The sequence below is a fragment of the Patagioenas fasciata genome, chromosome 2 (assembly GCF_037038585.1).
Source record: "Patagioenas fasciata isolate bPatFas1 chromosome 2, bPatFas1.hap1, whole genome shotgun sequence".
Taxonomy (NCBI): Eukaryota; Metazoa; Chordata; class Aves; order Columbiformes; family Columbidae; genus Patagioenas; species Patagioenas fasciata.
In genome coordinates this window covers 121,325,211-121,348,651 of record NC_092521.1, presented here as the reverse complement: position 1 = coordinate 121,348,651, position 23,441 = coordinate 121,325,211, and the positions used below count along the sequence as shown (strand labels likewise).

Sequence of the window (23,441 nt, the reverse complement as noted above, 5' to 3'; positions counted from 1 at the left end):
TCTGGCAGAACAGCAAAGAGAGAAACACAAGGCAGGCATAGAAGCAAAGATGAAATTACTCCTCTTGGTGGTGTGGACTCGTACTGGCTTTAGGTGGCTACATATGCATGGGCTTATACTCTTGAAATTCTACGGATGCAATTCTAATTCCAGTGAAATAAAAAGGAAAATTCTCATGGCCTCCAGGGGACCAAGAGCTGAATTCCCCATGATTACTGGGTGACATAGCTCAAGTAGAATGTTTTTCCTGCAGCATGATACCACTTCAAGAAAGAAACTAACATCCTCAACCCCCTTCCAAAAGATCCTCCACCAGACATGCACACACACATTCTCATACAGAAGTTTAACAAGTGACCTAAAGCAACAGGAATTCTCATGTTCTCATAAAAGAGGTAGCAGGTCAATGAGAGAACTTAGTTGCCTCCATAACAAACCTCAGACACAATAATGAGGGAGTAAAATTATAATTGTAATAGTGAAAATTATACTTCAAACTTCAGAAGAGATGCATAAGAATCAAGGAACATTATTCTAAATTTGTGTTCCATTAACTATTGTCACAGAAAAGCAAGACCTCTTCTGCATGTGATAAAGAACAGCAAGAAAAATTCACAGCTCATATGCGAAGAAGGAAAATTCTGCCCCTATAGCCTGAAAATATTGAAAGCCAAATCCTGTCGTGAAGGAACACCTAACTATACTTTTTTCCCTAACGAAAGACTTGCACAAACTGTAAAAGGGAAATGACATAGACATTAAACAAAGGACAGGATTTGGTATTTCATATGATTTTCATGCCAGAAAAGGCCCTTCCTTTCAGAGTAAGTCACAGAGCTTATTCATGATGAATAATACCAATGCTTTTCTTCTGCTCCCATGGAGCTCAATTTTCAACATAAGCAGAAATGACAGAGCCTGGCAATAAAGCAGGTTGTAAAAATGCCTGGCCTTAAAAATTAGACTTGTTCTATAACATACTGCTCAAGAAAAAGAAAGCACCACTCAAAACTCTCGAAATACATAAACCAAAATATTGTTTTTTCATCAACACATTTTTGTTTTGAATTACTCACAATACTGTAATTAAACAAATAATTTACTGAACAGTCTACTCTCTCTCTAGGTTTATAGCTACACCTGGTGGAAGAAGACGGGATCAGTAAAGAGCTTACATGAATGCATACTTAAAAAGCCAGCTAGGATTAATTCTAAATCAACAGTTATATTGCTTTTAACTGTTTCAGTTTGCAAATCTGTTTTTTTTCTTGGGACCCCATAGCTTTTGCCTCCTCAAGCACAACATGTTCCTCTGTCATCCTACAGTAAAAAGAAAAAGCCTTCTGACAAATGGGGACAAATACGGACAGATATCTTAATAAAAAACACAACACAAATCTGGCTTGGAAAGAAAAGCAAAGTGTAAAAATTATGCTTGATATACCAGTTGTCAATAGCGCATTGAAATTGTACATCAGTAGTAAAAAACACCCAGCAGAATACATACTAAAGCAATTGATGTATTATGCATATAATGATAGTAACTATATATTTGACACATGGTACTTCCAGGTTTTTGAAGAAATATCAGGGCCTACTATATTAGTTGCATATAGTACATAGGGGCCACAGGAGGTGAATTTCTGCCTCAAACATTTACAGTCTGAGACATCCAAATCCTGAAATACAGCCAACATGCCAACTTGATATTTAGTTAGAAAAATGAGATCAAGTATTTGCAGCAAGGCAAAAATTGCATTGTCATAGGAACTGAAGTTTCTTTTAAAAATAGCAGCATGACATTTAGGTCTACTGACCTTTGCAGTGCTACCATTTAATTTTCAATGTTCTAGTGATAATGTAGAGACAAAAAATAAATTTGGTATCATCTCACCAGAAAATAAGTTCATGAAAAATAAAGTTTCATCATTTAATGACAAAGCATGTACCAGCAGGCTTGGTTTTGGTCCCTTTCTTTTCTTGAATATTCATAGCATTTTCATAGCATTTCCTCGCCGGTATTCCTATTTAGCTTTCTTACTCTATTCTGTGGCAGATGTCACCCACCAGAAGTTTTAATAAGAATTTTAATGATGATTCAGACTGGACACACCACTCCACCACTCATACTTTGTCCGTCCTTCCTTCCTTCCTTCCTTCCTTCCTTCCTTCCTTCCTTCCTTCCTTCCCTCTCTTCTTCCCTCCATCCTTCCCTCATCTTCTCTTACTCCATCCCTTCTCCTCCTCGATCCTTCCCTCCAGTCAGTTCCTTCCCTTCTCCTCCCTGCCTCCTCTTTCCTTCCTTTTCTTCCTACTGTCCTCTGCTCTTTGCTTCCTCTTTCCAACCTCCTCCCACTTCCCTTCCTCCTTCTTCCCTTTCCTCCCTAACTCTCTTCCTTTTCTTCTTTCTTTTCTTCTGTCACTCATTACTAATTAACTTTTTTAAACAAAAATATCATCTTTGCTCATATAACATACAGTACAGTTTTTTCCAGGAAAGACAATCCCACTGTTCTTACTCATCTAGGGTAATTCCTGTGATATTTCTTTTATTCAATATCAACCCTATGTTCAAATTTCACCAACACTTCCTCCTTCATTTTTCAAGATTTTATCTATTACTTTTGTACAAATTGCCAAAATTTGCATCCTGTTTCATCGCCTTCTCTTGACTGAATCCCCAGACCCTCAAACTAATTTCTTTCTACTCCAGTTTCTTCTCTGGTTGCCCAGCGAGTCCAAACCATGCCCTGCAATTTGCAGGTTTTGTCCTATTTTCACACATTCCTTTCACTGTCCCTTCTGCAAGTCCCCTCTTCCGCTGTACCTCATCCCATTATGACAAGTTAGAGCACTGAGAGCAGCCCTGTGGAGAAAGACTTGGGAGTACTGGTGGGTGAAAGATCGGACAAGAGTGCGCGCTTGCAGCCCAGACAGCCAATTGTATCTCGGGCTGCATCAAAAGGAGTGTGGCCAGCAGGCCAAGGGAGGTGATTCTGCCCCTCTGCTCTGCTCTGGTGAGACCCCACTTGGAGTCCTCCATCCAGCTCTGGAGCTCTGGAGCCCTCAGTACAGGAAAGAAATGGACCTGTTGGAGAGGGGTCAGAGGAGGCCACAAAAATGATCAGAGCTCTGATCAGAACACCTCTCCTATGAGGACAGGCTGAGAGAATTGGGGTTGTTCAGCCTGGAGAAGAAAAGGCTCTAGGGAGACCTTATGGCTGCCTATCAGTACTTAGAAGGGGCCTGTAAGAAAGGTGGGGACAGACTTTTGAGCAGGGCCTGTTATGACAGGACAAGTGTTAAGGGTTTTAACCTAAAAGAAGGGAGATTCAGGTTAAATATGAGGAAGAAAATGTTTACAATTAGGGTGGTAAAACACTGGAACACATTTCCCAGAGAGGTGGTAGATGCCCCATCCCTGGAGACATTCAAGGCCAGGCTGGACTGGGCTCTGAGCAACCTGATCTAGTTGCAGATGTCCCTGCTCATTGCAGGGGGGTTGGACTAGATGACCCTTGAAGGTCCTTTCAAACAGAAACTGCTCTTTGATTCTACAATGACAAAGGATTTCAGCTGCTATACCCAAGCAGATTTCTGTTTGAACAGATATGAACAGCACAAAGTTCCAAGTGGCTTTTTAGCATGCAAGGCTCAAATACTAGTGAAATTTGAGTAGGTATTAATAAAGTTGTCCAAATGCATGTCCGTGGCACAAAAGGTATTTTGCTGAAACTTCAAGTACTTAATCCTAAATAGAAGGGATGGGCTGAGGTAGCACTTATGTTGTATCAGAGCAAATCTTTCCATCTTTTCTTATGCATGAGCAAATCAGTTTCAGACACCTAAAACAACCGAAGTATCTAGGCTGAAAAATTCCAGAAAAATTGCCTGAAGCAAATATTCAACATATAACTTCCAGTGATTAAAATGTACTCACGCATATGCACTGTTGCACGCCCACTAGCATTGTGCTTTACAAAGAAAATTTGCTCTCAGGTTTTTCAATGTTTGGAATATCTTTAGAACATCTTTAGAACACTGATAAAGCTTCTTGTACATTTGGGCCTCATTCTAGACTGACTTGATGTGGCTTACCATTCAACACATACAAAATAATAAAGGAAATCATGCATTCCAGTACAAAATATCTGATCATGACATAAGAAAAGAACTTCATGAAGCTGACATCATGCAAACTTTATGTAATAAGACAATACAGGTGTCCACTTGTATAGGTCAGGGGGTATTTGTTTCTCAAGGGAGTAAGCAAAGGTAAGATTTGTTCAGTTAACCAACTGAATTTACCTAGAATTCCAGGCAGCTCCCGCACAATGTGATAGATGAGAAGATCCAGGCATTTTGACAGGTAGTCACTGCCGCCTTGCTGCTCTTTTCCTGGTGTGGTCTTTCCGCTGTCTCTTTCAATATACATCACGAGTCTACATTTAAGCAAGCACAAAACATTACCTCTCATAACAAAAAAATGACACTACATGTCAAAAATACTACTGAACCAGACATTTCTAGTATCTGTCGTTATAATCAAGATGATACATTAGTTTAGGCTCTGTAATTTTGTTGAAATGTTAGACTTTCCCTTCCAAATAAATCAATTTTTAAAATAACACAAATGATTATGTGAAGGAAAAAGAACAAAGAAACGCTTAAGCTACTGTAAGTGCAGCCTTACTTGTTTAAATGTATATATATGATGCTAACACAAGAAGCAAATCTCTCTGCAGGCTTAGGTAGAGACTAATTTTAAAATCCACTTTATTTTGAAATATATGACCAATACGCACAATATGAGCAAAAGTCTAAAGACAGTCATTTTCATCATGTAAGAATTCCAAAAGCAAGAATAATTTAAGTCAATGTAACAATAGATCAACCTTTCAGTCAAGAAAAATCGCACTACATAAATCATACTACAGCCTATCAAAATGTTAGCACTAGTTAGAATGGTCATATTGAAAGAGATAAAAGTCCAAACGAGCCTTACATCCCTTCTCTAGAAGTCTGGTGTTCAAGATTTCTAAAGACAAACTCAATGCTTACATTCTAATTGATGAGTGCTGTGTAGCTATGTCATTCTGCAGAATGACATTTCTCATGGTAAACTACGGTAATTGATTTATTAACCACTGGCTAACTTACAAGAGATTGCTTTAGTAATACACCTATAACAGAATGCTCCAGGCAATATTTTAAAATGTTCATTTGAATAGACAGAAGGGCGAGGCTTCCCTTTAGGGGCATAGTATTGACATCTTTGTTTCATATTCAAACTCCCTGGGGGTCCTGTGCAAAGACCCATCAGTCACTGGTGTATGAAATCCACACTGTGGATTTTAAGAAGGTACTTCAGTATCACCTTTTTTTCTAGATACCCTTCTTATACCCTTCTTATAATCAATATTTTTTTAATAGAAGTATGAAAATAGCTTATTTAAATTTCTGCGAGCATACACAAAAAAACTCACTAACACAAAATTTTATTTCATCAAAATGTCGATTTACTCAATGAAATAAGAACCATCCAAGAATGCATTTTGTAGGTTTAAGCTTCTAAACAATATATGATTATTATGGAATACTATTAATACCACTCACCTTATCCTTCCTGAACTGTGCTCCAGAGACAAACAGAGAGATAAATCAAAAGACTCATTCAGTAACTACTTTTCACCTCTGCAATAGCCCATACTCAGCTGCAGTTCCCAGAGACTATGGGGACATCCCTTTTTTTTCTCGCAATCTCTGGACATTGTATTAAATTACAAAGAATTTTTATTTGCCTTGTAGAAGAGAACTACTACTGACATTATGCTTCAAAGAGAAACTTCTTTTAAAAAAGTGTTTTTAATGCAAAAAAATGAATGTTTTACATCAAAATGGTATAAAGTCCTCTAGGCTTTCCAGGCAACCAAATAATTTTTCCACAAAGCTGTTTAACTTTAAACAAAAACATGCCAAAAGTCTGTATGGATTTCCTTCTTTAAGAAAATGCTTCCATGATTTAACAATCATCTGATTCTATATGGAAGCATATTTACATCTGTTTAAGTTTTACTTAAAACAGGGTGAACAGACTTAAATATGAGTGGTTTTATTCTGGAGGGCAGGGGGAGAAGGAGTTCATTTTTTAAAAGCACGTTCAATTCATTAATTACATTTGAGAAGCATACAAAGTATGTTCATTTATTCTGAAAGAGGAAAAAAACAAAGTTTATGTAAACTCATGAGTTCTCTCTTTTCATGTTGTCCTTCCCATCACAAAATTGCCTTTCACATCAAGATTTTCTAAAAATATGCACGGCTATTTTTTTTCTGAAAGTACTGTTCAACTAAACATTGTCTCGAGAAAATTGTACAGATCTATATGTAGGCAGGAACAACCAATGATAGGACAAGGGGTAATGGGTTGAAGCTGGAACACAAAAGGTTCCACTTAAATTTGAGAAGAAACAGCTTCTCAGTGAGGGTGACAGAGCACTGGAACAGGCTGCCCAGGGAGGTTGTGGAGTCTCCTACTCCGGAGACATTCAAACCTGCCTGAACGCCTTCCTGTGTAACCTCATCTAGGTGTTCCTGCTCTGGTGGGGGAGATTGGACTAGATGATCTTTCGAGGTCCCTTCCAATCCCTAACATTCTGTGATTCTGAGAGGAAAGCATCAGTATCTCTATTTTCCTTTGACAAATTCCTCAGTCATACGTAGAACAGTTTATCACTTCCTCTTATTCTCTGAAGAATCTCAGTGTTCTCTCTAATGGGCAAAACTAAGCCTATGGAAATACATTTATTTAGTTCATATAACGCACACGTCTGCCTTGCACTCAACAACACATGAAAAAAATATGTAGCTGTTACTATAAATAACTTAAATATGATGAGGAATAACCCACTGGTTTGATGTTAAAAAAAATTCCTTAAGTGTCTGTATTGCTCGATATGGCCATCAGTGAACTTCTACACAAATCATCACTTGACAACCCCAGGCAAAAGAGAACACTCTTCTCTTGATATTCTCATGAATAAAAGGATTCATATTAAGCAAAAATAGTTCAATCCTAAATCATTGTCTCAAAAATATCAAACATTTGTAAGTATTTTAGGTATGACTTTGAAAATAAACATTACGTCTCTAATTATTTTCCATTATCACCTTACCTTGCTTGACAACTGAGTAGCAACATCTCCCTGTTATTAATGAAAACTTGTAGCAGGAGCAGAAAGGCTTTTGCTCGAATAAAATTTGAAGGACTTTCAAGTAAACGAGTAACTGTAGTCACAAAATCCTTGGTGGAAAGAAATACGAATATATTATTTTATAGAAAAAGGTTACCTGCACTGTATGTTAAGACTGTAGACATTTAAAATTTGCTCATTTTCATGTGCATTCTACATTAGTAAGGTGTTTTTCACTTCACTCATAGAGAAAAAAAATATATATATCTATAAAACACTACTAAATAAATTCTGTCCAAGACAGACTGGCCCAGTGCAAAGCTGCTTTGAACATCTTCTCAAGAGCTGCAAGAAGTACACAGTATCTAACGTATTATGTCCAAAATGCTATAAAATTAACTACAAAATATGATGGAAGTTGTATTTTAAAATGTCTTGCCTTAAGGATAAATGTAAGATATTTTATTACGTTATTTTAAAAGAAGACTGAAGGATTTTCAAAATACATAAATATTGCAGCACAAATATGATTAAATGTTTACTTATTAATGCCCATATTCACAGGAATTTTAAAACCATCACCTTGTTGAATACAATCATGTCTAAATCAGACCCTAAATTATACAACAGATGCTTCAAATCAAGGGCAAAACTGTTTCAACCTTCTCTGTACTTCTCTGAACTAATTTTATTTTGGTTTCATGAACTGAAGAACATCTTTTCAAGGAATGACCCAAATTAGGACTTGGAAAGAAAGAAAAAGGATAAACTGCAAGCAGTAAGGAGTCACAACTTTCCTAATCCACTGACCATTCTCCATTCCTATGACAAAATCAATTTATGAGATCCTGGCTGACTCCTTCCTTACTGTAAATCCAAATGAAAGAATAATTGAAAAAGTTTAACAAGGATAGTGAAAATTAAAGAATAACCACAAAACAATTCCCTTCAAAATTTTAACAATGGTTAGCTGACCAGATTCTGAAAACACAGCTTTTTTTTTTCTCTCTCTCTCTCTCTTTGTTTTGCCTTATATGTTGAAAGGATTTTCGTCTCTAGTTTCTGGAACGTGGCCTGACATGAAAAGATGTGAGATTCACGAGTACTGCTTCAGCGTCCAGAGGAATAAGGCTGAGAATCAGGGGAAGAAAAAAAGAGCTCTCATATTATGATTACTAGAATTAGGTATTATGAGTTGTAAAAAGTGTAAGATGAGGATCATTTATGCCCTGTCCAATGATATGTTGTAAATCCTGAAGAACCAAAGGAAAAAAAAGAAAAATACAAAAAACCCACACGGAGTATCCTCTAGGCCTGAGAAATAAAAATATCTCCTACTTCTCTGTGTGTCATCTGTACTTTTCTTCTACGAAGACCAAAAATGACCTTGCTGGCAGCAATGATATTTTTGGATAAGCTATTGATCAGTATGGCTTGTTCTGAAAACACAAACCCTTACTTCAGATATTTTTCTCTCTCTCAAAAAAAAAAGGTCAGAATTGAAAAACTGATCCAGAATTTACAAACTGAGTCAATTGGCTCTATTCAAGAATTAGACTGAGCACAAATGGCCTCATCAGCAGAAACTACCTTCAAACATCTGAGCTGGATTCTCAAAGGAGTGATGCTATAGATTAAAGAGGTGCGTAGTGTGTGCCTGCTTGTTGTGTACAAAGTTTAAAATCCTGCTGTGTTGACACACATTTAACATATCGAGTATTATTGAAATACCCTCTTTTGCTGGCAGAAAAATGGAAAGGCAGCTGCACCGTCATAAAACTGAAAATCAACACTGAATGTAATTTATTAGAGACAGTCTTTGCCACAATTAACTATGCCTCTTTACAGAGACTGGAAAAAGAGCACGAGTGTAAGACCTGGCCAAGAAACTATCAGATTTTACTTTTATACGATTTTAACACTGTCTTCAAAAGCAGTCAGCATAGACAGGAACTACAGAAATCCCAGAAAAACAGTTATTCATTATTCTTGAACTGTTTGGTTGTATTTCTGTAATTTACTTCAGAAACCAAAGAGCTCCTCAATCTTGTAGTTAATAAGCCTAAGTTGTGTAAAATTTACTGCTTTAAACACTTTCAACAGCTCGTGGAGGATGACTTGTAGCTCCTCTGGTATGAACCTGCAGCAGTGAAGTTCTTAAATTACATTCAACTAAAATCAAAGGTTGAAATTTTAACAAAGTGGGGTTTCGTGAGGGTTTGAGGCTTTTTTAATGATATTACTCAAAACAAACAAAAAATGTTTTTACGTTAAGAAACCCCGTAAAGCCTCAGACTCACTGACAGAGTATATATAATGCAATACTGCCTGCTAACATAAATGGACTTGATAGACCAAGCACAGGGACACCATGACAAAGACATATGCAACTACAACCCAAAGTGCATCTGACTATTTTTAGCCCTCACGCTCTGCAAAGCAAGAATATTTCAGTGTTACGTGTGGGGGTTACCATGGGTTAAGCCAACATTGTCAATTAAAATCAGCTACATCAGATTTGTCTGTGAATGTTCTAATAATCTGTCTTAAGAAATTCACGTGACATTTTGGAATTTGCTTTTCTTGCTACTCTGAGGACTGCAAAACGGCAACAGTTTATCCAAACAAAATCTGAAGCACATCTTTGCTGATCTGCAGAATTCAATATATCAGAAAAGCCAAAAATTGCTGAAATACCATCTAATACGTTAATTATTAATAGTTTCACTGTTATATTGTTCTTCCCTCCCCTGCAACTGTTTGATGTATCCATGGCGACCCTGCAGGGTAAGGACACTCTTCATGGCAAGTGAGTGCACTGTCAGCTGCAACAAGATCTTGATTTTATGTTGGGTACTCTTAGTAATACTGCAAAGCAAGTTCAAAACAAATCACAAAAAGCAATGATGATTTTGAATTGGCTACAGAAGGGGAAAAGAGTTAAACCACTGTTTCACTGTACGATAGCTGAAGCTGTGATAGCAATCATTTGTTGTATTGTTGTGTATTTTCAGATTCCCTTTCTATGCATTGCAAATGCCTCCATAATATTATAAGTCGAGTTACAAAGATTTTGTTATAGACATATCTTTTTCTTAATTCATATTGATATTGACAAAACCATCAATATCAGAGGTAGCTACTCATCCACATTCAGGTAAAAGTCAAAGAATTGCAAAAAGCAACTGAAAAATTAGGACAACATTTATAATATTTTTTTTTTCAGTGCGATAGTTGGATATGACAGATAAAAAGAGACTATGGCCAGTGGTGCAGGGAAGCAAGGAAACAACGCAGTTGTGACAATGTACTGCTTTAACTATATGAATAATTTTACTTATTAGTACTTGAGACAAACAAACAAATTTGAAAAAGCCCAACCCCGTTATTGGACCTCTGGAAAAAACTAACTCCATTCAGAAAGTTACATGACGTGTTTTCACTCATTCAAAGGTGAATCTCGACACCAAGTTGAAAGTAATTAGCATTTTTTTTTATCCACTGCTATAGTGTGTCAAAGATTTAGAGTTCTTTTTCCACGCCTAATTATAAAAACATCATTTCAGGGGTTTTTTTGTTTGTTTGTTTCTAAGACAAAAAGCTGAAATAGAAAGGCTCTGTATCAGAGAGGGACAAAACCCAGTACCTTTAGCTATTGCAGTTCTCAGACGATTTATACTAGCATAGATGAACACAGAATTGCATTTTCCCTTTGCCTTCTGGCTTTTATTTTATAACTTGTTTTATTGCTGTTCTTGAAAGGAGCAGAAAACAAGGGCAGCCTTAAGTCTTATCTGCTAAGGGAGTTTCCAGATAAAATACACGAGGCTAAATTATCTCCATTTTGAATGTATTACTTCAAGTATCTTTTAATATGTTGGTTTACATCTATATTAAAAAGATAGTCACAACTGTGTCACTACCTTTTGTATAACACTGAGGTCCTTCTGTCTCTGAAGCTATAGTATACAAGAATTCTACAGAGGGCAAAATAATCTCCAGTCCAACACAATCCACTTCTCTTTTCCCTTCTCTCACTAAGGTGGACTTGTATGTCATGTTCACGGAATATTGAAAAGTGCACGGATTATTAAATACAGTTTCCAGCAATAAAATATTATTATTCCATGTAATGTGATAGCACCTGGCAGTTCAGTTCAGGAGCAGGATTATCTGCTTAGATCCTATTCAAGAAAAACAGAAGTCTCCTTCAAAAATCTTACAATCTAATTTGAGCAAAATAGACATTCTATGAGATACAGATTTATCTGAACTGTAAGGCAGATACAGTTACCAAGTGTGGGCACATGCAGTAGAACTAGACCCCCTTCACCAGTTTTTAAAGCACGTTTTTTCTAGTTACAGCTTTAGGTACTATTCCCACTTCTACCACTAGTGTAACATATGCTATTAAAAGGATATCTATATTTCTCTATATTTCAATTTTCTAATCTGCAAAACTGCAACATTTGCTCACAAAACACCTACGACAATTCATTAATGATTAACCAGCAACTTTAAAGCCACAAAGTTTCAGCTATTACTGTACTGCATGTCAGCAAAATACCTTCTTTGTTCCTATAACAGGTTGGAGAATTTCGGAGTTGATTATTTCTATTATATGAAAAATTTGATTAAAACAGTTCATAAGAACTGCAGTATCAGAAAGGGAATCCTTTTAGCGATGTAAGTGCTATATAAACAAGAAATTCTTCACAGAATACATCAGGCTGTAGCCATATGCTTGTTATCCTTCGCATTCTTTTCCTGAATTTTCAAGTGAGTATTTTTTGAACTTAGTTCTCTGACTATACCACCAAATCACAGTAATGCACACTCTTAGAAACTGTAACATTATGGGACAACTTGCCACCTGTTAGTGCTGTTGTAGTAAAATTTGTGGAAGGCTTATGGCCAGCCAATGCATTTACAAAAATGTATTGGCAATTCTGACAAGGCACGGAAATGACTTTTAAGAAGAGAATGTATGATTTCAGGCAGCAAGAAGAGATGAGTGGAAAACAGTAGATTATTTTTTAATTTAAACTTTGTTGTTAAAACAATGTGTATAGAAGCCAAATTAATCTCTCTCAACTAAAGCTTAATAGATTGTTATAATCAAGATGACTTCCAGGTTGCAGCATACATTACAATGGAGTATCTCATGAAAACATAAGCTAGAGTTCCTATTTTCTTTGTGATTTTTATCCTTTCCAAGCAGAGGGGGGTTACTTTTGTTTATGAATTATGTAGACTTACTGCCAAGAAAATAAACACTATTTCTCTAGACATGGAATAATTTGGTGATCAAAATATAAAGTTTTTAATAATCTCTTCCAAAAATTATATTAGACATAAATCAGAACCAGTAGTTTTATTCGGTGACACTAAAAAGAAAACCCCAAGTTATTAAAATGGTAATTCCCGCGAGACATTTCACTTACAAATTGGCCTAACGTCCTTTAATGAAAGCATAAAGTACAGCTTTAGATTCAGCCAGGACACTCATTATTTTCTCTTTTAAATGCCTAAGAGAGCTGTGTCAAATAGTTGTCCTCATGCATGCCTTATTGTTTTTCCTTAGGGTCATTAACAGTTATGGCCAGACTAGAGTTTTCTGAATTGCTTGAATTCTAGCTGCAGCAGCAATTTATATACCCATTAGTAATACCTCTCGGAGATCTGTGAGAGAGGAAGAAAAACTATACGCCTCGCTATTTAGATTTTAAGCAAACAAAAACATAAAGTAAACACATTCCTCATTTCCTGCTATTCAGATACGTAAGTGTCACTGAGTTAAGCATTTTGAAAACAAAAAAACATTACCAGAGCCAACTTTAACTTTCCATTAGTAAAATTCCATGCCAGTGAATATTAATCTGAACTCAAACCTTTTCTTGAATCAGCCTCTGCAGATGAATCCCACATGACAACATTGCTGAAAACATGGTGAGTATGTACTGCTGAATTCTGCATATTCCATTTGCCAAGGAATTTAGTACGGCTGTTAAACCCACTTTTTCAATGACACTCTGGAAAGCATTGGGTGAGTAACGAGTAATTCTGCATAAAGCCTACAAAAGTGAAAAAAACAATTGTTATTTAATGGGATTATTATCTCAAGAAAAATAATTGAGAATAAAAATAGGTGGTGACTCTTCCAACAGTTTAGGAACACAAATAATTCATACAGACAAATACATACCAATATTAGGGGAAAAGGCTACTTATTTTTAGAGACTTGGAATTCATCTAAAGTTATTGCTGTATGCTCCATGCAGCTGAAACTGAAATGCTTGGTACACCCACATCAACATCAGAGTTACATCACTCTTTGCCTCTAGAGAATAATAATGATGGGATGGCATAGTCCATGCTTGAGTCTTCTATCAGCACAGAATGTAGGTAGCATCAGATAACACTATACTAGGAAGGAGCACAGGCAGCAGAAAATACAGAGATGGCGCACACCACAGAAATTCTAGTCACCCGTAAAGGTGGGCATCTTTTTTCTCTTGCTCTGTTCATGGACCATAATCTGATACGTAGTATTTCGCTATCTGAAGTGTATCTTCAGATCTAGATACTATAACTTCAGATCTAGATACTTGTTAAGGAACATTGTTTGGTATGATAAAGCTGCGAATTATTATTCAAATGGTTGATTTACAAATATCAGTGATTAAAACAATTCTAACAAAAGATGCAGATACTGACTGTACTCTAGTGAAGTGAGTACAAATATGTTCAGCGTATACTAACTTAGCTATTTCATAATAAGCATTACCTAATTATCTCCAGGGTGGTTTTATCTCCCAGTCAACAAGGCTTTTTCTTTTGATACCTCTGGAAATGCAGCCTTCAAGATACTGTAATCACTTTTGTTCTCTCCAGATAAAGAAAATAAGATTCTTTAGACATTTAAAATTTCATTTTCTTTGGATTGAATGTAGTGTTAGGATAGGAAAACAGGTTGTGTCAATTATTTGATCCATATGAAAATCTGAATTAGTTTTAGGGAAAAACTTGGAAGGCAAATTTCTTCTATGAAAAGTAGGCAATATTACCACTTCTTTCTTCAGACCAGCTATATTTAGAAATTGCTGCTTACTTGATGCACATTCAATAGTGAGGTCTCATTTAAGAGAAACTACAATCAATTACACCCATTACAGCCACAGAATACTCTCATCAGATAACAGCTTTCCATATAGGAATCTCAGAAACTGCCCAGTTCACCAGTGCCCTTAGAAACATTACTCAAAAGACACCTAGGAAAAAAAAAAAAAAAGAAAGGGGTGGGAGAGGCATAAAAGACAATAAATCAAGAAATTATTATTATTAAATAGACATTTTATTGATGCCGTTCATCTATTCTGTTTCTGTTCTTCCTTGTGCTTTCTGATCTAGGAACTATATAGATTGCAGCCTTTTTCTTCTTTTTTTTCTTCCCCCGCCTTTTAAAACAGACACTCCATCTCAGTTTCTCAGGGCAGCATGCTCCATTTCCCTAAGGATACCATGCAGCCCTTCACCTCTACTCTGAGTTCTCAAAATGAGAGTGCAGGAGGTCTGCACCTTCACTAAACACATCCTCAATGGTCACATCACCAGTGCACTGCTGGGACCTAGAGACAGACTGTATCACAGCAACATGGAGCTAATTGGGTTTGCTAATGTGGTGTACGCAGGCTTGGCAATGTCTTAGCTCTCTGCTACAGACCTTGTCAAACAAGGGTGACCATAGCCAGAAGCCAGCACAAGACCTCCAGACAAACTTGGTAGGAAAGGCATGGTTGTCTTCTAGGATTATATTGTAGCTTTGGAGACAACAGGAAAGCTCCAGCTCGCCAAGAGTCGAGGGTAAAAGTTTTAAAGTCCTATTAGCTTGTATGTCACAGAGCACTCTGCTATATGAGTGTAATCAATACATCAGCAGAAAAGAAGACAGAGTTTCACGGGGGACAGAAGACAAAGCATCCTAAATCACTTCAGTAGATCTGGTATCTGGAGAGAACAGATGGAGACAGATCAAAAGGTGGTGGGAGCAGGAACTGGAAACAAGTGCTGAGAAGAGGAACAAGTAGAGCTCACACCACGGGCTCTCAGCAGCCGTCTTGGAACAGGCAATGGTCACAGAGAGAATAGAGCACTGGCAGAGCCTCTCCTGGAATGGGCTTCTCTGTCCTTGCTCTCTGCACAGCCTTAACCAGTACCTTTTTCTCCCAGCAGCTGCAGCCCTGGCACTGTGATCCTTATCGGTCCATTCCGACTTCATCATCTATGCCCTATCCATTGCCTTCTGGTCTTATATGCCATATGGTGGCTGGACAACTTTCACCCTTTCAGGATATAATCCATGATTCTTTCAGGTTTGAGAATGAATACATTAATGAAACTGCAATACCCAAGCCTCTGAATGAAACTATTCAGCACCAATTATTTAAGACATTACAAAACAAAAACAAACCCCCAAAAGACGGTGTTGAGTTTTTCCAAATTCCCTCCCACTTAAGTGGCTTATGTTCTGTTATTATTCCTCCTCCAGCAGAAAAAGCCATCCCTTAAAGATAAATTTTGAATTATTTTTTTAAAAAATTAAAAACTTCCAGTATACTGAAAAAAAAAAAATTCTTCTTGCTGCTGAGCTTGTCAGAATGTCACTTTGACATCTTATAGAATGATTTCTTCTCCAAGTCTAGCAAAATGATAAAAAAGATATAGCTTTCCTACAGGCAAAATCTGTGATATTTACCTGAGGCATGTTGGATTCCAAAGTGAGCAAAAATACTGAGACACAGTCCCTGTTTGCCACCTCTGACAGGCAGGACAAGGTAAAGTGTCATTTCTTGACTCCAGAGACTGAAGACAGAGAATCTTCTTGATATATTTTTATTATTGATTGAAATAATCATAAGAAAAATTCCACAGTACCTTACTGCTGATATACTTTGCAGACAGTCTGCTAGCTTTAGGTAAAAGATACGACACATGTATTTCTTAACATAAACTTATTTTTACATATGAATATGGACGTCGGTCAAGAATAAATTCTTCAGGATACATTAAAACAAGGCAGGTATGACTGCATAATAAAACACAATAGGATCATCTCAATTTACGTGGCCATGCAGAATAAAAATGCCAACATATCTATCACAACAATTTAACAAACGCAGAAATTGTACAGTACAATATAGCTGGAGAATACATTAGTATTTTATTTTTAAAATTAGTATGTTACTGAAATCTCTATGAACTGCATTGGGCTAAAGACCTACCTGTGCTAGATTACAATATTGATTGGTTATTTTTTTTCTAAAGTTAATATTATATACCTGAATAACCCAGTAGTATTAATAAATAACAATGATTTTTCTTTTGAGTAACAAATTGAGTATTGAGTAATAAATCCAACAAATAAGTTCACCCTCTTGTTACTTTATTGTTCCCCTACAAAGCACCAAAAGGATTAGAGTACCACTTTAGTATATACTACTGAAGAAGCTTCCCTGTCCATTTCACTTCATATGCAGTATAAAATTATTAAACCTCAGACTTTCAATAAAGGACACAATCCCAAAAACAGCAGAAGGGAAAATCCAGGAACGCATTCAGACCCAAGCACACTTGTGTGAAATGATTTGTCTGGAAGAAAGAGATGGAATGGGCTATATGGATAGAAATAATTTCCATTAAAACCAGAAAGACAAGAAACAAAGGAGTTAGCCCAAGGATGTAGAAGAGTCCTCTTGCAGAAGTTACTCTCACAGGCTCCCTCACTGCTGCTTTCACTCAAAGCTCTCCTGTATGTTAGTCTGGAGCAAGCCTCCCTTGAGCACAACTACAACCTCAGTAAGGACCCCAGGGAAAGGTATGATCTCCAGTAAGCCTACCTCCTCCATAGGAAAAAAATTGTTGTGAACAGTTTGGGAGTTTTTTTTTGTTTATGTTGCCCATATGTACATTTATACCGCAGATTTGCAGAAGATGCTGAAATTTTTGCCTAAGCACAGGCACACAACTTGGTCATCTCTTTAAAATGCTGGTTTTGACACTAAAGAGTGTACTGCTAAGGAACTTTGACAGTGAAAAGTTAACAGGCATCTTTCTTATTTAAATTGACAACTGCCATTGAAAGAATGTCCCACAAATCAGCTGAGTTTCTCTAGGAAATCCTGGTAATTGCAGATATCATGATCTCCTAAAACACACTGCTTTATCCTAACACATGTGATCTATGAGACGGCTTCTAGAATAGTTCTTGAGAACTGATAAACTTTGACAACTAAGTCTTGAATTTGTATTACAAAGGGAAGGAAAAAAAAGTCACGAGGTAAGAGCTTGGTTAAAATAATATCATTGCAAGTCTTATGAGTGCCAGCCTAGAAGTGCCACGACTCAGTTTGAACTACAGTTTAAATATGGTGACTTACCATGCATGGCACTCCATTTGTCATACCCGGTTAAGCAAGAAGCCCATAGAGATCAGGTTGCTCTATCACAGCTGCAGTGACAAGAGGTGAAGGAACTGACGAACTCAAAATCTATCATACTTTCAATCTCCCCTCTTGGAAGAAACCACACAAATGCCAGCACTGTTCAACTGAACTGAGCAATTAAAAAAGCCTCATTGCTAGTAAGTAGTGGTAGCTGTCAATGGACAGAAAAAGGAAAAAAAAAAGGGAGAGTAAACCAGGCTACAACAAGCTCTTCAGGTTTTATCTTCCTCTTAAACATTTTTTCCTACCTTCCAGATGTGTGAAATTTTTCTTATCAGATGCTATGGAAAAAAAAGGCAACTCCAGTAGTGCTAAAGAGAGGGCAGTTACCCATAGCATAAATACTATGAAGAAGAAAAGATTTCTCAGTGGTTCACATCAGCCTTACAGCTTTGGGATGATCAAATTATCAGAGATCTCAAAAGTAGCTGAGGACAGAGAGGGACAACCAATCATCCTTTCATAGTCACTAAAAGCCTCATCTAAGGGCAAGGGGTGCAAACCATATGGCACTAAGGGTACTGTCCTCTGAGCCCACTGCTACAAAAATCTGTAGTGGGTCTGCACTGATGACAAATGCATTCTTGAGAATGAGAAGTATAATTTCTATATCTTACTGAGCAGAAATAAAGCTCTCGCCTACCTGAAGCATACTATATTGTCCAAGAAGAAACTAACTTTTCAAGAGGGTGAAAAAAAAGAACAAAACACTGACATTTTCTATGGTGATCTTTCTTTGCTCCATGTCTGAATGTAGCTCAGACAGACTGTTGCTCTGGGATACGCTGCTCACTGCCGCACACAAAACAGATGTAACTGTCCAACTGGTCCCTGCAAGTGGAGCGGCTCTGGAAGCCTGGCACAGGAGTCAAGAGAACAGTAAACACTGAAGCTAAGTTCTCTGAGTGGATAGCAGAGAAACAGGAGGAAAATTCCAGGACAAGTTGAAGGAGATAAAAATAAGGAGTCATGATCTAGTAGCAAGCAAATAACAACTGTCCAATCTAATGACTGACAAGAACTGAAACCACAAGACGCAAAATATCCCTTATGGCAAAAATAATGGTAGGAGGGAGGATCGAACAGACTTGTTATGTTCAATAAGTGAAGGAGATCATAACTCTGATTTCCAATCTTTTACCATATATATAGTCACTATGTGAGCATAAAATTCACAGTTCAAATGCGTAAAGTCTCAAAAAGAGCCCTTCTGAAAAAGCAGCCTACCAGCCAGACTCACAAGCAGGCTTAAGCTATAAATGCTCTGTATAAAGTTTACACATATATTTTACATTTTTACAGACTGAAAATCCTCTACCCGTAACACTTCTAAGACTAAGTTTTTACAAAGAATTTCAGGTGCCACAGTACAGAGGTTTCTGTAACATGTGTCTTACTAAATAAGTTTACTGTCTAAAAGATCAACACATTTCCCAGTATTTGGGCAGTTTATTTCCCAGGCAAGACTCTACCACAAATATATACTGAGGTAAATATTTAATAAACACACGTATTTTTTTAAATTATAAATTTATTCTACCATTTATCTCTTCAGCTACACTTCAGATATATTTATTATCTCAATGCTAGATATGTCAAAGCACACACGGTTGCAGCAGCAACATAACCATTTTCCATCTGGGAAGCCAACAGGAAACCCATTTGTGAGCCTGAGTTCTACTCAGGATATAAGCATTAAATAGTCTGGACATCCATAAATCCATGGGTCCAGATGGGATGCATCCGTGGGTGCTGAGGGAGCTGGCTGAAGTCATTGATAGACCGCTCTCCATCATTTTTGCCAAGTCTTTGGAAACGGGAGAGGTGCCTGAGGATTGGAGGAAAGCAAATGTCACTCCAGTCTTCAAAAAGGGCAAGAAGGAGGACCCGGGTAATTATAGACCGGTCAGCCTCACCTCTGTCCCTGGGAAAGTAATGGAACAGCTTATCCTTGGTGTCATCTCAAGGCATATCAGGGATAAGAGGGTCATTAGGGGCAGTCAGCATGGCTTTACCAAGGGTAAGTCATGCTTGACCAACCTCATAGCCTTTTATGAGAATGTAACAAGGTGGATGGATGATGGCAGAGCGGTGGATGTGGTCTACCTTGACTTCAGTAAAGCCTTTGACACAGTCCCTCACAGCATCCTCACAGCTAAATTGAGGAGGTGTGGTCTAGACAATAGAGTAGTGAGGTGGGTTGCAAACTGGCTTAAAGAGAGAAGCCAGAGAGTGGTGGTCAATGGTGCGGAGTCCAGTTGGAGGCCAGTATCTAGTCGAGTGCCTCAGGGGTCAGTACTGGGGCCAATATTATTCAATATATTCATTAACGATTTAGACGAGGGAATTGAGTGTACTATCAGCAAGTTTGCTGATGACACTAAGCTGGGAGGAGTGGCTGACACGCCAGAAGGCTGTGCTGCCATCCAGCGGGACCTGGACAGGCTGGAGAGTTGGGCGGGGGATAACCTGATGGAATTTAACACGGGAAAGTGTAGAGTCCTGCATCTGGGTAGGAACAACCCCAGGTTCCAGTATAGGTTGGGGAATGACCTATTAGAGAGCAGTGTAGGGGAAAGGGACCTGGGGGTCCTGGTGGACAACAGGATGACCATGAGCCAGCACTGTGCCCTTGTGGCCAGGAAGGCTAATGGCATCCTGGGGTGTATTACAAGGGGGGTGGTCAGTAGATCGAGAGAGGTCCTCCTTCCCCTCTACTCCGCCCTGGTGAGACCCCATCTGGAATATTGTGTCCAGTTCTGGGCCCCTCAGTTCAAGAAGGACAGGGAACTGCTGGAGAGGGTCCAGCGTAGGGCAACAAAGATGATTAAGGGAGTGGAGCATCTCCCTTATGAAGAAAGGCTGAGGGAGCTGGGGCTCTTTAGTTTGGAGAAGAGGAGACTGAGGGGTGACCTTATTAATGTTTATAATATATAAAGGGTGAGTGCCACGAGGATGGAGTCAGGCTCTTCTCAGTGGCAAACAATGATAGGACAAGGGGCAATGGGATCAAGCTGGAATACAAGAGGTTCCACTTAAATTTGAGAAAGAACTTCTTCTCAGTGAGGGTAACAGAGCACTGGAACAGGTTACCCAGGCAGGTTGTGGAGTCTCCTTCCCTGGAGACATTCAAAGCCCGCCTGGACACATTCCTGCGCGACCTCACCTAGGCGTTCCTGCTCCAGCAGGGGGATTGGACTAGATGATCTTTTGAGGTCCCTTCCAATCCCAAACATACTGTGATACTGTGATACTGTGATTCAGTTATCCCATTTCATTTAAAATAAGTCAACTTATTGCTCCCTTCTAAATATTACCTGTATTGGGAGGTAAGGTTTTTGTTTTCTCAACAAGAGATTTGTTTAAACTCACAGCACTGCTAAGTATTTTCTCTCACAAACCTTTTTGCTTGTGAGTCATAGCTCTGTTTTTCTTATTAACTGGTCAACTCGTCCTATATTAACTTACAAATTTAAGGCAAAGACTAGCCCTTACAATGTTATAGAAAGTAACATGATGATTTCAATATGTCTTCCAAGTAAGTCTGCGATAAAAAGAATAAACATTTTTCATGTAAAACATCATACAAAAAATAAATTTCAGTTTTGAAATAATTTAATTGATTCTTTGAACGATTAAACTTTTCAAACATAAGTCATGATCATGAGCATAAGAAAATATATAAGAAAATGATGAAGCTCAAGGACTTTTCATAAGCACTGGACTGTAATACATGCACTTTTCAATTTCAGAAAGTCTCTAAATCTCTGTTAAGGTGATCCAAAATATAAATACACATACATAAAGAAAACATACTCAAAACCTTTCCATTTCAATTCAGAATGCTTTTCAAAATCAACCGCAAAACACTTCTGTATCACAAAAGGAAATTCCTTACCGAAACAGCAGTTATCTTCAAAGAATCTACTGTAGAATGTGTGAAAAGGTACCACAGGATAGGTCCAACTTCTCCTGTAATAAATCCTTGTGCATGGCAAGAGAGAGTAGTGCAAACGTTTTCAATTATCTTTGCCGCCAAATGGTTCACTACTCGGTCTTCCTATAGGAAGGAAAGGAAAGAAAAACTCATATGCAAATGTTTCTAATGTTTCTGATTTCTTCTTAAACTACTGCTCTGTCCATGTTTTATTTCATGTATACTGTCTTAGTGTGGTTTCTTAATTTTAGTTGATACTTGCAAAAGTAATTTCATAGGAAACCTCACCTCATGACAAATTTATGCTTACAGATCCTATTTCCCTGCACCTTCTCTTCTACTGCAGACAATTTAATATAATTTAATATAAAACCTTTCAGCTCCAAATGATCACCTCAAATTAAATGTAGTCACTAAAAAATGAAAAGGTTGTGTTATGTTACAGGTGTTTCATGATGAGTGCTTTATGCCTGAATGTCTGTGCATCAAAACTCATCACTACTACAGGCTCTGAATAGCAAGATTATGAAATATACAGTTCTATTATGAAAAATAAAATTAATTATATTAAATTCTCTTTATTCGGAAGAACCAATAACCCTCTGGGATAAAGAAAAAGACTTCTTGCAAGTCAAGTTATTCCATAATACTCTTCCTCTTCTGAAACAAACAATCCAGAACAATGTTTAAGATAACCTATTAGGTCCCATTTACTATATCAGTTCCTAATTTCTGTAAGGGATTCTGGATCCTTCACATTTTTAATACTAATCAAATAATTTTATCTGCAAAATCATTTGTGGAAAGCCACCGCACACGTAGCTTTGTCATCTACATAATACTAAGTATACTACAACGCCTCCACAGAATAAAAACACATCATGTCAGAATAATCAGAAGCCATCAGCACATCATAAACACCCCATGGCAGCACTTCTTTCTCAAGAAAACTGTTACTGATTCCAATGGAAGCTTAACTTAATAATGATCACTTAAGAGTATAGCCTCTGCTTTCTCACTCTCTTCTCCCTTTTACCTCCTTTCTTTAGTATCTTTTTTCTTTTACTCTGCTTCCACTTAAAAGCAGAGTCTTTATCTTACAGAACTGGAAAATCTATTGCTGGTGGTACTTTGGCTGTGCATTGCCTCACCTTATATCAATCTTTAACTGTGAATAAGTGCAGTCTTTTGACAATGTCCCAAATGGCATTCTTGAGTTCAGCAAGAGTGAATTTTAATATAAGAATGACAACCAATTTAATTTGCCAAGTCTACCTGATAGCCTTGCTTCACAAATAATTCATCGTAACATCTAATTGATTTATTTCTTAAACTAATCTCCACATTATCCTACTAACCTTTGGATTTCTGACATCTATCTTCCCAACTGGAACCACTAACAACTGTGAGTGATCATAATGAAACCTTTCAGAAAGCCATATAAAAGCCTTTCAGAAGGGGAGAACTTATACTTCATTATAAATATACCCAGTATCCACTCTTCCTTTTAGTGACTTCGGTATTCTACAATATAGACACTGATGTAGAAATATTTGGAAACTCTAGTATAATGATGCTAAAAAATGAAAAGCTATATGAATCATTTTCATGCCAGTCTTTCCTGTTCTCCCAAAGAACTGCAGCTCTACTCAAAATACTTCAAAGAAATACCAAAGCAAATACCCATCTAAATCAGTTACACTCAGAAAACTCTGCTGATTTCTGTGGTCTTCCTTTCAGCCACCGATGAGATAGGTCCCAAGCCAGACAGACCAGCTACTTTGGCTAGAAAAAGGTCATGTATCATCA

General features: G+C 37.5%; 1 protein-coding gene across 6 annotated transcripts in view; it reads right to left on the bottom strand.

Annotated features, from left to right (window-relative positions):
* The window catches only part of ULK4 (unc-51 like kinase 4), a 241,692-nt gene that overhangs the window by 158,428 nt on the left and 59,823 nt on the right, over positions 1 to 23,441 (bottom strand). For all 6 annotated transcript variants that reach the window (XR_011737700.1, XM_065831136.2, XM_065831135.2 and 3 more), the window contains 4 exons: positions 21,594 to 21,755; positions 13,085 to 13,267; positions 7,176 to 7,303; positions 4,309 to 4,442 (listed from right to left, as the gene is read on the bottom strand). Coding sequence is in view for 5 of the 6 variants with exons in the window: in XM_065831136.2 (XP_065687208.1) it covers positions 4,309 to 4,442; positions 7,176 to 7,303; positions 13,085 to 13,267; positions 21,594 to 21,755 (607 nt within the window). In the remaining variant the exon portion in view is untranslated. The remainder of the gene's footprint in view (positions 1 to 4,308; positions 4,443 to 7,175; positions 7,304 to 13,084; positions 13,268 to 21,593; positions 21,756 to 23,441) is intronic.